This window comes from Heteronotia binoei, chromosome 16 (genome assembly GCF_032191835.1).
Source record: "Heteronotia binoei isolate CCM8104 ecotype False Entrance Well chromosome 16, APGP_CSIRO_Hbin_v1, whole genome shotgun sequence".
NCBI classification, from domain to species: domain Eukaryota; kingdom Metazoa; phylum Chordata; class Lepidosauria; order Squamata; family Gekkonidae; genus Heteronotia; species Heteronotia binoei.
The window spans coordinates 59,468,223-59,484,680 of record NC_083238.1 but is presented as its reverse complement, the minus strand read 5'-3'; the positions used below and the strand labels follow the sequence as shown (position 1 = coordinate 59,484,680).

The 16,458-nt window shown below is 49.5% G+C and overlaps 1 protein-coding gene across 1 annotated transcript in view; it reads right to left on the bottom strand.

Moving 5' to 3' along the window:
* Nucleotides 1-13,664, bottom strand: part of CCDC150 (coiled-coil domain containing 150) — a 65,911-nt gene extending 52,247 nt beyond the window's left edge. The window contains exons 1-5 of the mRNA XM_060257066.1: nucleotides 13,502-13,664; nucleotides 8,068-8,288; nucleotides 5,962-6,140; nucleotides 3,492-3,560; nucleotides 2,019-2,135 (exon numbers count right to left, since the gene is read on the bottom strand). Of these exons, the coding sequence (XP_060113049.1) occupies nucleotides 2,019-2,135; nucleotides 3,492-3,560; nucleotides 5,962-6,140; nucleotides 8,068-8,288; nucleotides 13,502-13,647 (732 nt within the window). The 5' untranslated portion in view covers nucleotides 13,648-13,664. The remainder of the gene's footprint in view (nucleotides 1-2,018; nucleotides 2,136-3,491; nucleotides 3,561-5,961; nucleotides 6,141-8,067; nucleotides 8,289-13,501) is intronic.
* Between the last annotated feature and the right edge of the window lie 2,794 nt (nucleotides 13,665-16,458).

The following is a 16,458-nucleotide window of genomic DNA, read 5'->3' as shown; positions in this document are numbered from 1 at the left end:
ATACGTTCACAGAAGACCAAAAAGGTTCAGAACATGTCTGTGGAGAACTTGGAAATCTTACAGACATGTTCTGATCCTTGTTGGTCTTCAGTGAATGTATTGTGAAGACTGGGCTCCAGTGATAAATAAGCCTCCAAACTGAAGAGAGACGGATGAAACGTCTTGATATCTAGAACAAACGTCTTTGGAAGGACTTCCTTTAGTTCCATGAACTTAATACTGGAATATTGTTACTCCTTTGTGATTGGAAAGACTGTTTTTGAACTGTCTTCTGTGAATGTCTGGCGCAGAGTGGTAAAGCAGCAGTACTGCAGTACAGTGATCTGAACTCTCTGCTCACGACCTGAGTTCGATTCCGGCGGAAGCTGGATTCAGGTAGCCAGCCCAAGGTTGACTCAGCCTTCCATCCAAGGTTGGTCAAATGAGTCCCCAGCTTGCTGGGGGGAAAGTGTCGATGACTGGGGAAGACAATGACAAACCACCCCGTCAAAAGCCTGCCGTGAAAACGTTGTGAAAGCAACGTCACCCCAGAGTTGGAAACGACTCGTGCTTGCACAGGGGACCTTTCCTTTCCTTGTTCATTTGAAGTTCTATGTGCAAGCTTGGTCAGAACACCACTGACCTCTACATTACACTGTCGTGTTTAAAATTTATGGTGTCTCTTAGCGGTTTTTTTATTTACACAGCTGTACGCTAAGCTCCTGTAGTTTCGCTGCAGCTCGAATCTTAGCCTGCTCTACACTACACTACACCTCCTGATGCCTGGCTTGAACTTATTTGTCCATAACTTTCTTGGTGTGCAGCACACCGTCCTGGCCTTGACGCCGCTGAGATCAGCGCTCTGGTTCCTACTCTTCCTGTCACGTGACTGTGAGATCACCTGCTTGTAGCTGAGCAGCTTCCACGCCGCCGGCTAAGTCTTAAAGGTCCGGAAGGGCTGAAGACCACCGGCTGTTGACCACGTTGCCACCAAAAATAAGTTTCCCCACTTAACCATTCAAATCCAATTTTTTTTTTTTTTTGCAAATGTCAGGCCCCGACTTGGCTGGGTCAGGCTAGCCCAGCCTCAGAAGCTCATCGGGGTCGGCCGTGGTTAACATTTGGATGGGAGACCACGAAGGCCATTCAAAGTTGCTCCACAGAGCAAACCACCTCTGCTCATCTCTTTCTGAAAACCCCCTGCAGTGGCCTTAAGTCAGTCATGGTTGCGACCTGACAGCACATTCCATCAAATTTCCAGTGGCCAGTCAGAAGCCTTGCTGGACAAAAACCCGCCTACCAGGGGAGGAGTCAGTGGGCATATAGCGTCCATTGGATCCTAATGACTTTCAACTCCTTTAAAAGGAGTTCAGCCGACTGTTTAGTTTTCAGCATAAGAACACGAGAACATAAGAGAAGCCATGTTGGATCAGGCCAATGGCCCATCCAGTCCAACACTCTGTGGCACACAGTGGCCAAAAAAAACCCCAAGTGCCAACAGGAGGTTCACAAGTGGGGCTAGAAGCCCTTCCACAGTGCCCCCCCCAACACCAAGAATACAGAGCATCACTTGCCCCAGACAAAGGGCAAGTGATAAGCTGTGGCTAATAGCCACTGATGGACCTCTGCTCCATATTTTTATCCAATTCCCTCTCGAAGCTGTCTATGCTTGTAGCCGCCACCACTTCCTGTGGCAGTGAATTCCACATGTTAATCACCCTTTGGGTGAAGGACTTCCTTTTTTCCGTTCTAACCCAACTGCTCAGCAATTTCATCGAATGCCCACGAGTTCTTGTATTGTGAGAAAGGGAGAAAAGGACTTCTTTCTCTACTTTCTTCATCCCATGCATAATCTTGTAAACCTCTATCATGTCACACTGCAGTCGACGTTTTAAATCTTTGATCTGTTGTACTACGTAAGAATATTTAAACTCCAGTAGCACGCTTTGGTAACGGTTGATGTCGTCAGCAGTGTCCTACAGATTGCACGGTGGGCTTGAAGCCCACAGGAAGGACGAATACTGCCAAAATGTACCAACCTGCTTCCGTTCTTTTTCCACCGTCTGCTCCATGTCCTGCACCCGATAGAGCAGAACTCCGTGGGATTCTTCCAAAGACTTCCTCGTGCCAGACTCCTTAGAGAGCTGCTCTCTTAGCTAGAAGACATTTTTAAAAAATCAAGTGGATGAATGAACTGAGTAAACACTGGATACGCCAGGAGTGGCCAAACTTGCTTAATGTAAGAGTCACAGAGAACAAACGTCAGATGTTTGAGAGCCACAAGACATGTTGGAACTCTCTGCCTGAGGCGGTGATGCTCTGCATTCTTGTGCTTGGCGGGGGGAGGGGGGCACAGTGGCAGGGCTTCTAGTCCCACTGGTGGACCTCCTGATGGCACCTGGGTTTTTTGGCCACTGTGTGACACAGTGTTGGACTGGACGGGCTATTGGCCTGATCCAACATGGCTTCTCTTAGGTTCTTACGAACGTCAGATGTTTGAGGGAGGGAGGGAGGATGGAAGGGAGGGAGGGAGGAGAATAAATGGAGGAAGAGGTGGAAGAAAGCAACTTTAATTTTAAATGCATTCTCCAAGCCGCCAGCTAGCTTGGCTTGGCGAACTGATTTACAGAACTCACGCTGACTCTTCCTCAATAGCTTTTCTTGTGCCCGGCAATTCTCTCTTTAATAACATTTTCTACCAACTTTCCTGGTATTGATGTCAGACTGACCGGCCTGAAATTTCCCAGATCTCCTCTGGGGTGACATCTGCTACCTTCCAGTCCTCAGGGACGAAAGCAGATGTTAACGAAAGATTACGTATTTTTGTCAGGAGACCCACAAGTTCACCTTGGAGTCCTTTCGGAACTCTTGGATGTATGCCATCTGGGCCGGGTGACTTTGTAGGAATCCTGCCCTGAGAAATTGCTCGATTCCTGGGTCCCACAAAGACCACAGACAGGAAGTGGGTGCGACCATGTGCCTGGCACACCAGCCTGGAGCTTCCATATTCCCCATTGTGTCTGGAGCCCAAGGGGCACAGGCATCTCACATCCTGCTCACCCACATTCTCACTCTTTATGCAATATTGACAAATTGATGACCGTATTGAATCCTGTAAAAATCCTGGTCTCCCTCGAACAGATGCTTCCTGTTCTTTGTTTAAACACCATGTGCTAAGCAAATATGTAGCTTCAAGGCAGAATGTATAAATAAAGGTTGGCTGAGGAAGTCAGACCTCTCTTCTTCCTGAACCTACACGTGTCGACTGATGATTCCTTCATGACTTATCAGTTTTTAAATTGTCTATCAGTTTATCTATCACCTCCTCTCTCATCACCTCAATCTGACTCAGGTCTTTCAAAACCAGCAGTTCTGGAGGGAGCAAGCACCTCTCGTCTTCCACAGTGCAGACGGAGGCCAAAAACAGGCTGAGAGTCATGGGTTGGTGGAGAAGTTCCGCCTTGACTCTTCTCCCTTTCCCCTGGAAGTAACAACCGGCCTTCTGACCTTACCTCTTGCAGGCTGTGACCCATCTTAAGTTTGGTCGCCCTCAGCTCCTCTGCGGCGATGGCCACGTCTCTCTGCAAAGAATGAAAGACCGCACGTCCGACCAAGTTGCAGGGGCGAAACGGAGAGAGGCAGAGCGCAGAAAGACAGAACATGGGAAGAAGACGACAACGGCAAAGACATTGGATGTCTTTTTTTATGGCATCAAAATGTCTGTGCTGTAGCAATCTTGAGTATGCTGTTCAGGTGTGTATCTGTAAGCTGCAAACCAGCTTTTGATTTATTGACATTCATTACAGAAGTCAGTGCTCTGAGCCTAGGACCCAGGGGAAAGCATGAGTTTTTGTAAATGAACAGCTTTGCAAGCTGGTCAAGACCGTGTGAGGGCTATGTGTTTGTCTACAAAACTATAGTCTTCCAGAAAACCAAGTGCAACCCTTATAAAGCAGTGCAAGTAAACTCTAAGCACACTTCATCAGATGAGGAATCCGGCACAGTGAACAGAGCCACACATAGCTGGTAGGCAGTGGCTCAGGATGTAAAATGGTACAGATTTAAGAACCAATGACAGAATAGTCAAATTATCTGGTAGGCAGTGGCTTAGAATGTAAAATGGTACAAACATAAGATCCAATGACAGAATAGTCAAATTAACAAACTGAGTAAAATTAGCAAATCCATTTGTTAACAAATCGATTTATTTTTACTATTCTGTCATTGGATCTTATATTTGTACCATTTTACATTCTGAGCCATTGCCCACCAGATAATTTGACTATTCTGTCATTGGATCTTAAATCTGTACCATTTCACATGTACAATTTTATTCACAACGTAAGCTTTGGAGGCAGCTGACTCTTTTTATTATCTGCCTTTTTTATTGCATCAAAATGTCTGTGCTGTAGCAATCTCGAGTATGCTGTTCAGGTGGCTCTGCTCACTGTGCCGGATTCCTTGTCTGATGAAGTGTGCTTAGAGCACACAAAAGCTTACGTTCTGAATGAAACTAAGTTGGTCTTAAATGTGCAATCGACTCCTATTCTGACATTAAAGTTGTGAGCGACTGCATAAATGAGCATGCTCCGGGGGCCATCCTTCCTGAGCGAAGACAAAAAACGTGTGAGCCAGAGGCTAAAAATCTGTGATCTGGCTCACGCTAACTCAGCTGAGAGGGAAGACTGCCTGGGACCTTCTGCATGCCAAGCAGAGGCTCTGCCGCCGGGCCACAGCCCCTCCTCTCCACGTCTGACACCCTTCTGTCAAGCATGCATATTTCTAAGTGCCATGATGGTTTCTTAGACAGAAAGCAGGCCGCTAGTATCCACCGCCCCCCTCCCTTTTACAACGTTTGGGCAAGCAGTAAATCCATCTAGCCCAAGGATGTTTACGCTGCAGCCTGGTGGTGAGGTGCCTCTCCTCCACATTCACACAGACAGCTCTTATCAGGTCTGGAAGAAGTGTGAGAAAGGGAGATGTTTTTAATAGCCTGAATTTCTTAGTAATAAAAGAGATACTATGTACTAACCTTTGAACCCGTGACTCAACTGCATCTGTAGTAATCCTATATAGTAACTGTGTAATCGTGTATAGGCCATTACTTCCAAGGATTCTGTCCTTGGTAAAGCTTCAGAGTTTCTACAATAAAGCGACTTTTGATCTAACAACAAAAGATTGATTATTGAGAAATATCGATGCTTATAACCTTAGAAAAGCACCCCACTTCGTCTCATTTGGAGAGCCAGTTTGGTGTAGTGGTTAAGTGTGCGGTCTCTTATCTGGGAGAACCGGGTTTGATTCCCCATTCCTCCACTTGCGCCTGCTAGCATGGCCTTGGGTCAGCCATAGCTCTGGCAGAGGTTGTCTTTGAAAGGGCAGCTGCTGTGAGAGATCTCTCAGCCCCACACACCTCACAGGGGGTCTGTTGTGGGGGAGGAAGGGAAAGGAGACTGTGAACCGCTCTGAGACTCTTCGGAGTGGTGGGCGGGATATAAATCCAATATCTTCATCTACCTCACAGGGTGTCTGTTGTGGGGGAGGAAGGGAAAGGAGACTGTGAACCGCTCTGAGACTCTTCGGAGTGGAGGGCGGGATATAAATCCAATATCTTCATCTACCTCACAGGGTGTCTGTTGTGGGGGAGGAAGGGAAAGGAGATTGTGAGCCTCTCTGAGACTCTTCGGAGTGGAGGGCAGGATATAAATCCAATATCTTCTTCTTCTTCATTTGAAAGCAGAGCAAATTTGGGGTGGGGAGGGAGGATGTTAAGAACATGCAGTGAGAAATTGGTGTACAATAACGTTTTTTAAACGCCCCCCTCCCCCCCACACACACACGCAGTTCCAGGATTCCCATTTTTGGCGAGAGGGCTCTTTACAAGCTTGCGTCTCCTCAGCCGCAGGGAAAGGGCATCCCCAAGACTGGGCCAAAGAATTTCTCGAGAGCGGGCTGCCCCCCACGAGCCCCCCCGCCTGGTACCTTGGTGGCGGTGGCGATCTCCAGGGCAGCGCTGAGCCGTTCCGTCCGCTCGCGGGCCTTTTCCGCCTCCTCTTGGGAGTCGCTCAGCTGCTGGCGCAGGGTCCTCCCCTCCGCCTGGAGCACCCGCAGCTCCTGGAGGTGCTCCTCCTGCATTGCGTTTAAGCGCCGCTCCAGATTGGCTGCCAGACAGCAAGGGGGGGCGGGGGTAGGAGGAAGAGAGTAGAATTCTAGAGCAGGTCCCGAAGCCTTTCTGAGCCTGCAGAGCCTCTGGTGCGCTGACACAGCAGGGTGGTCTCAGCCACAAAATGGCTGCCGCCAATGACCTTCAGCCACACGGTCCTTGCGCTGGGGTGGCAGCTTTAAAACGGGTGTCAAACATGCAGTTTGGGGGCCAAAACAGGCCCCCGGGGGGCTCCTATCAGGCCCCCGAGCAACTGGCTGTCGTCTGCTTCCTTCTCCCTCTCTCTTGCTTCCTTCTGCATCACAGCTTGCTTTGCAATGCTTGCTCAATCACACAGGAGCTACAGAGCAAGGCCTCTATTTTCTCCACTGGCTGAGGCTCCTCCCTTGGGGAGGAAGGGGGGGAGGAATAGCTTGCTTTGCCAGGCTCTCTCAATCACACAGCAGAACTACTGAGCCAAGCCTCTCTTCCTTCTGTTGGCTGAGGCTCCTCCCCCCAGTCCCCTGGGGAAGGAAGGAAAGAGCCAGAGCTTCCTTTGCCCAGCTCCCTGGATCCCATGGAAGAAATACAAATAAAGCACCTTTAAGACCAATGAGTGCTAACATTTTAAGCGTGTTTTAAATTGTTTAAAAATTTATGGGAGGAAAGTAAAGTATGGGAGGTAGAACGATTTTTTTTTTATTTTAAGCTCTTTATAAGTTGTAGATATAATTCTGCTGCCATATGTTACTAATAAATTTGTTTATACTCAAAAAAAAATGTATGTTTGTGTTCTTTATAAAATTTCTATCTCTGCTACCTAATCTTAAATAGGTACACACATGGCCCAGCCCGACATGGCTCAGCCCAACCCGGCATGGCCCAGCCCCTCACGGTCTCATTTATGTCAGATCTGGCCCTCATAACAAATGAGTTTGACACCCCTGCTTTAAAATGTCAGTGCAGCCAATCAGATCTCCAGTGGCCAATCGGAATCCTTGCAGGGCAGAAGCCCCACCTGGTCATGGCACCCCCAGGCACCTCACTGGGGGGCCACTGTTCTAGAGCCACACTTTCCAAACCCTTGAGAACCAAAGCTTGCTCATTTGCCTAAAGCAGGGGCGGCCAAAATGTGGCTCGGGAGCAGCATGTGGCTCTTTCACACGTATTGTGTGGCTCTCAAAGCCCCCACTGCCCCATTGGCCAGCTTGGAGAAGGCATTTGTCTCTTTAAACTGCTTTGCCAAGCCAGCTGGCGGCTTGGAGAATGCATTTAAAGTTGCTTTCTCTCCACTTCTCCCTCCCTCTCCCATCTTCCTTCTTTCCCTTTCCTTCCCTTTTCTTCCTTCCCTTTTTCTCCCTCCCTTCCTCTCTTCTTTCCTTCCTTCCCTTTTTCTCCCTCCCTTCCTCTCTTCTTTCCCTCCCTCCCTTTCCCTCCCTCCCTTTCCTTCCTCTCTCTTCTTTTCTCCCTTCCCTTTCCCTCCCTTTCCTTCCTCCCTTCCTCTCTCTTCTTTCCTCCCTTCCCTTTCCCTCCCTCCCTTTCCTTCCTTCCTTCCCCTCCCTCCCTCCTTTCCCTCCCTTCTTCCCTCCCTCCCTCCCCCCTTGCCTGCAGCTCTCAAACATCTGACATTCATGTCTTGTGGCTCTTACATTAAGCAAGTTTGGCAAGCCCTGCCCTAGATAGTCTCGGGTTCTATCCCTCCAAACCTCTGTTCCCTGCTAGGACGAAGGGGGAGAGCTGGAACCCACCCCCAACCCATTACCTCTCCCGCTAGATCTAGTGGGCTCTGAATGAAGGAGAGCTGATACGTCTGAAAAGCAACTGCACACACTCCCCCCTCAGCCTGTTCTCTGTCCAGAGGGTTAAAAAAACCCCTTTTAAAACACACAGCAGAGGTTTTGCTCTTACTGCAGATGCTGGCTCTCTTCCCTCCTTCTGTGGAGTACCTGCGTGCTGCGGGTTCAGCTCTTTCTCCGTCTGCAGCCGGAAGACATTCAGCTTCAGGGTCTGCACAATGCTCTCCAGGCGGCACATCCGGCTCACCAGCTTCTCACACTGCTTCCACAGCGGGTCGTTCTCGCCCACAAACGCCACCCTCGCGCAAAGGGGGCTGATGGACTGGTGGTCTTGGGCATGCTCTGCAGGTTTGGGGGGGAAAAACTCCACACTGGGGGGACAGAAAACATATTAAAAGCCCCAATTAATTAAAATGCGATCCTGCATCTCCACAATGCTAAGCACGCAGCCGCATGGCTACAATCCAGACTCTGTTGGAGAGGAAATAAGAACGACTTCTTATTCAACATTAAATTAACTAAAGTGATGACTTTTAAAGAGAATGTTCACAAAATGTTTTATAGATGGTCTATAACTCCTGAAAAAGTGTTTACAATGTTTACAAAATGTTTTATAAACGGTACGTGACTCCTGAAAAATTGTCTAAAATATATGTTAATGTATCTAACAAATGTTGGAAATGTACTACACATACTGGAACTTTTTATCATCGTATGTGATGGTCTTGTAACGTTATCAAAAGCTATTGGGAGATGGTACATGAGCTATTGCACAAAATATTGAAAACACAAATTCAGTTTAAGCCTGAGTTATTCTTACTGAACATCTATCCTAGTAACTACTCAAAAGAGGCAAAACATTTAATGGCACATATTAATACAGCAGCAAGAATTTTGATGGTGCAAAACTGGAAACACCAGGACCTGCCTACTAAACAAGAACTGACTGGATAAGTATTAGAGACAGCTGAGCTGGACTATGTATTTTCTTTATTGAAAGACAAGACTGTAGAAGATGGTAAAAAATATTGGGAACCACTATATGCTTGGCTTGACTCTCCTGCTTGAATCCATCATTATTGCTACCCGATGAAAATTCCTGTTTTCACTTCTCGTATCTGTAGCATGACTGATCCGGATGTACACAAACTAAGACTTACAGTATTTATCCTTTACTTCAATGTATCTTGAAACTTTTTGAATTATCTCTCCTTTTTTGATATCATGATATGCAGAATGTAACATTTTCATATTCATGTTTACCCCCCATTCCCTCCCTACCTCCTTCCTTTTTAAAGGTAAAAAGGTAGTCCCCCTGTGCAAGCACCAGTCATTTCCAACTCTGGGGTGACGTTGCTTTCACGTTTTCACGGCAGACTTTTTATGGGGTGGTTTGCCATCACCTTCCTCAGTCATCTACACTTTCCCCCCAACAAGCTGGGGACTCATTTGACCGACCTCAGAAGGATGGAAGGCTGAGTCAACCTGAGCCGGCTACCTGAACCCAGCTTCTGCCAGGATCGAACTCAGGTCGTGAGCAGAGAGTTCAGATTGCAGTACTGCAGCTTTACCACTCTGCGCCACGGGGCTTGTCCTTTTTACTGTAAACCTAATAAAACTCTTTAAACAGGAAGAACTACTTCTCGGTGACATGGGGTAACCTGACCTGGGCAGCCCTGTCCGGTCCACTCTTTGTCAGAGCTCAGAAGCGAAGCAGGGTCAGCCCTCGTGAGGACTTGGATGGGAGACCCCAAAGAAGTCCAGGGTTGCTCCGCAGAGGCAGGCAACGGCCAGCCTCCTCTGCATGTCCCTTTCCCTCAGCCTGGATAGCCCAGGCCTTCCCAATCTTGTCAGATTTCGAAAGGTAACCAGGGTTGGCCTGGTTTAGTACTTTGATGGGAGACCACCGAGGAAACCCAGGGTTGCTATACAGAGGCAGGCAATGGGCAACCACCTCTGTCCATCTCTGCCCTGATCTGGATGGCCCAGGCTAGCCAGACAGAATCATAGAGTTGGAAGGGACCTCCAGGGCCATCTAGTCCAACCCCCTGCACAATGCAGGAAACTCACAAACACCTCCCCCTAAATTCACAGGATCTTCATTGCTGTCAGATGGCCATCTAGCCTCTGTTTAAACACCTCCAAGGAAGAAGAGCCCACCACCTCCCAAGGAGGAAGCCTGTTCCACTGAGGAACCGCTCTGAACTCACAAACACCTCCCCCTAAATTCATAGGCTCTTCATTGCTGTCAGGTGGCCATCTAGCCTCTCTTTAAAAACCTCCAAGGAAGGAGAGCCCACCACCTCCTGAGGAAGCCTGTTCCACTGAGGAACCGCTCTAAACTCACAAACGCCTCCCCCTAAATTCACAGGATCTTCACTGCTGTCAGATGGCCATCTAGCCTCTCTTTCTTTAAAAACCTCCAAGGAAGGAGAGCCCACCACCTCCTGAGGAAGCCTGTTCCACGGAGGAACCCCTCTAACAGTCAGGCAGTTCACAGAATCACAGAGTTGGAAGGGACGTCCAGGGTCATCTAGTCCAACCCCCTGCACAATGCAGGAAACTCACAAAAACCTCCCCCTAAATTCACAGGATCTTCATTGCTGTCAGATGGCCATCTAGTCCCTATTTAAAAACCTCCAAGAAAGGAGAGCCCACCACCTCCTGAGGAAGCCTGTTCCACTGAGGAACCGCTGTAACTGTCAGGAAGTTCTTCCTAATGTTGAGCTGGAAACTCTTTTGATGTAATTTCAACCCGCGGGTTCTGGTCCTACCTTCTGGTGCCACAGAAAACAATTGCACACCATCTTCTCTATGACAGCCCTTCAAGTACTTGAAGATGGTGATCCTATCACCTCTCAGCCGCCTCCTCTCCAGGCTAAACATCCCCAGCTCCTTCAACCTTTCCTCATAGGACTCGGTCTCCAGACCCCTCACCACCTTTGTCGGCCTCCTCTGGACCAGATTTCTTTTTGTCCATCCTGAACCTCCTGCCCGTCCACTTTGCTGGATGCCTTCTAGTTTTAATCTTTGGGGAGAGGGAGAAAAAGTTCTCTTTGCCCGCTCTCTCCACCCCACAGGCATACTTTTATAAACCTCTCTCATGTCTTCCCTTGGTTGTCTCTTTTCTAAAATGATAAGGTGTTGGTCCTTACCTTTAAAGCCCTTTACAGCCAGGGGCCTGCATATCTTTGGGACCGCCTCTCCCCATATGAACCCCCCCCCCCAGGCTGTAGTCTACTGCTCAACATCTCCTCATAGTCCCTGGTCCTAAGGATGCCCGGCTGGCTTCAACAAGGGCCAGGGCCTTTTCAGTCCTGGCCCCTACCTGGTGGAATGAACTCTCTGCTGGAGATCCGGGCCCTGCGGGACACATCAAGGTATCGCAGGGCCTGTAAGACGGAGCTCTTCCGCCAGGCTTTCAATTAATTCAGCGGGCATCCTTTGAAAGACATCACTTCATCCTTTGAAAGTCATCATTTCACCACTATGGTGTTATGTTACGCTACGAGCTATCAGCCGCATGCTGTTTACTGCCTATGTCTGTAAGCCTGTTTACTGTGATCTTCTGTTTTGGGCTGTCTGTTTTTATGGTATTGTTTTAACTCTGTTGTTTTATTGTTGTGAGCCGCCCTGAGCCCGCTTGCGGGATAGGGCGGGGCATACATCTAAAAATTAAACTAAATAACTCCCAAACTCTTCAGCCTTTCCTCATGTCCCGGACTACCGGGTTTCCTTGTAAGGAGCGTGTTCTTGACAAATAGCACAGTTTCCAGGTGCTTCTCTTTGCATATAATCACATGCATTTGGTTTTCTCATCTGTTCATTTGGTTTCATTGAACTATTTATAAACTAGCTTTAAAAAAATTTCCAAAGGCAGTTAAAGGTAAAGGTTGTCCCCTGTGCAAGCACCAGTCATTTTTTGACTCTGGGGCGATGTTGCTTTCACAACATTTTCACGGCAGACTTTTTACGGGGTGGTTTGCCGTTGCCTTCCCCGGTCATCTACACTTCCCCCCCAGCAAGCTGGGGACTCATTTGACTGACCTCGGAAGGATGGAATGCGGAGTCAACCTCGAGCCGGCTACCTGAAAACCCAGCTACCGCCGGGGATCGAACTCAGGTCGTAAGCAGAGCTTAGGACTGCAGCTTTAACACTCTGAGCCACGGGGTCCTGTAAGCATGGTGGGAAAGGAAAGCAAAGGTCCCCTGTGCAAGCATCAGTCGTTTCCGACTCTGGGGTGATGTTGCTTTCGTAAAGTTTTCACAGTAGACTTTTGACAGAGTGGTTTGCCATGGCCTTCCCCGGTCCTCTATGCTTCCCCCCCCGCCCCAAGCAAGCTGGGGACTCAATTTACCGACCTCAGAAGGATGGAAGGCTGAGTCAACCTGGAGTCGGCGACCTGAACTCAGCTTCTGCTGGGATCGAACTCAGGTCGTGAGCAGAGGGCCCTGAGCTTTACCACTCTGCACCACGGGGCTCTTCCAAAGGCAGTTACAACACAATAAATTACAACAACAACAAACTTTAGTAAAACAAGAAATGGTCCATCTTGACAAAGAACACGCAACCACAAAAACGCAATAAGACAAACAACACGCCAATTTCAGTGACTTGCGGCCAGTGTTCCCTCTCAGCTGAGTTGGTGTGAGCTAGCTCACAGTTCTTTAGCCTCCGGCTCACACATTTCTGTCTTAGCTCAGCCTGCTCAGGAAGGAGGGCCCCGCCCTGAGCACACTAATTGATGCAGCAGCTCGCAACTGGACTGTCCGGAGCTTGCAAAGTAGAATTTTTGCTCACAAGACTCGGCAGCTTGCAGTGCAATCCTAGGGAACGTTGCTTGCAGTGCGGTCCTAGGCTCGGTTACACCAGTCTAAGCCCACTGAAAATGATGAAAAGTCACTGCCACAGGAGGTGGTGGCGACTGCGAGCATAGCCAGCTTCAAGAGGGGATTGGATAAGCATATGGAACAGAGGTCCATCAGTGGCTATTAGCCACAGCATATTGTTAGAACTTTCTGTCTGGGGCAGTGATGCTCTGTATTCTTGGTGCTTGTGGGGGGGCAACAGTGGGAGGGCTTCTAGTGTCCTGGCCCCACTGGTGGACCTTCTGATGGCACCTGGTTTTTTTGGCCCCTGTGTGACACAGAGTGTTGGAGTGGATGGGCCACTGGCCTGATCCAACATGGCTTCTCTTACGTTCTTATGACTGGGGCAGTGATGCTCTGTATTCTTGGTGCTTGGGGGGGACACAATGGGAGGGCTTCTAGTGTCCTGGCCCCACTGATGGACCGCCTCATGGTCCCTGGGATTTTTTGGCCACTGTTTGACACAAAGTGTTGGACTGGATGGGCCACTGGCCTGTTCCAACATGGCTTCTCTTATGTTCTTATGTTCTGCACTCGGCTTTCCTTATGGTCCAACTCTCATCGCCATACATTACTACTGGGAATACCATTGCTTTGACTATACGGACTTTTGTCGGCAGGGTGATGTCTCTGCTTTTTATTACACCGCCCAGGTTCGCCGTAGCTGTCCTCCCAAGGAGCAAACGTCTTTTAATTTCATGGCTTTCAGCCCTACCTGTAGCCGTTTGCGCCCAGCGCCTCCATGTCCTTCAGCAAGGTGCTCGTCTGCTCCTCCACCACTCGCATCCTCTGGTTCAGGACCTCAAAGGCTTCCGGAGCCGTGGCGTTGACGCTCACGGGGGCAATGATCGGCCTCGCCATCTCGGAGCTCAGCAGCCAGAAAGGACTCTGCAAGGAGAAACCCAGAGATCTCTGCCAGTTGTAAGAGATTTGACAGGCTATTACAGGGGTGGCCAAATGTGGCTCTTTCACACATATTGTGCGGCTCTTGGAACCCCCACTGCCCATCAGTCAGCTTGGAGAAGGATTTGTCTCTTTTATCACTTCTCCAAGCCAAGCCAGTTGGCGGCTTGGAGAATGCATGTAAAGTTAAAGTTGCTTTCTTTCCACCTCTCCTTCCCTTCCCCCATCTATTTGCTTCCCTCCCTCCCTTTCTATCTTGCGGCTCTCAAACATCTGACGTTCACATCTTGCGGCTCTCAAACATCTGATGCTTACTCTTATGTGGCTCTTACATTAAGCAAGTCCGGCCACCCCTGGCCTATTACAACAGCCAGGCTTGAGAGAAATAAAATGCGTTGGAAGGAGAGACGGATCCCAAAGAAGTTTGGCCACTGGGGATTGCGTCTCTCACAAAAGCCAGGGGCAAAGATAGAAACTGGTTAGTGGTTCAGTTTGACAGGTTTGGCTTGCCCCCACGAACCTTGGGAGTTGTAGTCCGGTGGCCCTTTTCACATTACCACGCCCGGCCATGACAGCCCAGGCTAACCTGACCTCATCAGATTTCACCCCCACATTTACAACAGACGAGAAGTCCTTCTTCATCCAACATCCCAGCTTCCCAGCAGGTACTGAAATACCTCTGCCAAGTGGGAAAAAACGGTCAAGTTCTCCAGAACTCTTCATCTTTTTGTTTTGTTTTGTTTTAAACCCTCAGCCTACTAGTTCTGGAGATCTTGAAAGCCTGTACGCTGCAAATAGTTTGAAAGAACTCCTTTGAACAGCTACTGCCAGTCAGACAACAACAAGCCGGCTTTAAGCACTCCAGAACTCTTCCTCAGACAAGTTGTTTTTTAAAGTATCAAGAACAATGAAAAAGTGTGCTGGCACTTGTTATATTTTTACAAGCACAGTCTTTTTTTTTTAAACATAGTAATATCCATCTCTCTCTCTCTTCATTGTTTTAAAAACATCCAGAGTGAAGTTCTGCAAAATCTGAAAGCTTGAACACAGGGATGTCAACCTCCAGGTAATGCCCCAGGATTATAGTGTCAGCCTAGGATCTGGGAGACCTGAGTTCGAATTCCCACTCTGCCACGGAAACTCCCCAAGTTTGTTGTGAGCATAAAACAGGATAGGTAGAAAGATGAGGTAAACTGCTTTTGCAGTCCCATTGGGGAGAAAGGGACAGGGGGATATAAATAACGTTTTATCATAGAATCACAGAGATGGAAGGGACCTCAAGGGTCATCTAGTCCAACCCCCTGCACAATGCAAGAAATTCACAAGTGCCTTTCCCCTACACACACACACGCATATATGAGAAAGGGGGAAATATAAATAATGTGAATCTGTCTGTCTGTCTCTCTATCCATCTAGGCCTCGGATTCAGCAGGAGTTCACAGGAGTTTAGCTTCTGAACCTTTCTGAGAGTTCCCCCTCCTCCTTCCCACCTTGTCCATTGAATAGTAGGTGCAGCTGCATAACAATCCCTGGATGAGCTCCACCACCTATTTTTCTACAAAACAACCTATCATCCATCCGTCCATCCATCTGTGTGTGTATACACACATATATAACAGAAAGGATGGGGCAGCCCTTAGCATGACAGCCTAGGATCTGGGAGACCCGAGTTCAAATCCTCACTCTGCCAGGAGACCTGTGGGGCTTGAGGGGTTAGGGTTGCCAGATCCAGGCCGGGAGATTCCTGGAGATCTGGGGCAGAGACCAGAGAACTCAGTGGGGTGCAGTGCCCCAGAGCCCCCCTCCAAAGCAGCCCTTTTCTCCAGGGGAACTGATAGGATTGCCAGGTCCCCCCCCCGCCATTGGAGGGGGATGGAGGGGTAGCGTTGCCAGATCCGGGCCGGGAGATTCCTGGGGATTTGGGGGCAGAGGCCAGAGAACTCAGAGGGGTCCAATGCCCCAGAGCCCCCCCAAAGCAGCTCTTTTCTCCGGGGGAACTGATAGGATTGCCCAGCCCCCCTCCTGCCCTCAGAGAAGGATGGAGGAAGATGGGGTTGCCAGATCCAGGCGGGGAGACACCTGGAGATTTGGGGGAAGAGCCTGGGGAGCGGAGGGACTTCAGAGGGGCACAATGCCCCAGAGCCCCCCTCCAAAGCAGCCATAGTTTCTGCATAGAAACCTGATCTCTGCAGCCTGAAGAGGAGCTGGAATTCCGGGGAGTCCCCAGGCCCCGCCTGGAGGTTGGCATCCGGCGCCTTCGGGGGCCCCCTCCCTCGCGGGGTTGTTGTGCGGGGGGCGGGGCCGAGGGAGGTCTCCCGCCCCCACCCGCCGGGGCTGCCCCACTGCTCACCGCGGGGGTCTCAGGGCCTGCTGCGGAGGCCGCGCCGCCCGGTTTCCATGGAGCTCCTCCGCCCGCCCTACCTTCAAACCGACCCGCTTCCCTCCGGCGCTCCGTCCCGCGCGTGGCATCCTGGGACGCGTAGTCCTTTCCCCAGACCTAGCCGAAGCGCGCATGCGCAGAGAGAAGCTTCCCGCCAGAGGGGTTTTTTTTAGAGGGATGCGAGTGGGCGGAGCCCTGTTGGTCTGTACAGCAGAATAAAGTAGGAGTCAAGTGTCCTCGCTGAGTAGAGTTGAACAAAGCAGGAGTCCAGTGGCACCTTTAAGACCAACCCATTTTTATTTAGAATGTAAGCTTTCGTGTGCTCTTAAGCACACTTCCTCAGACGAGGAATTCAGCACAGTTTGATGAAGTGTGCTTAAGAGCACACG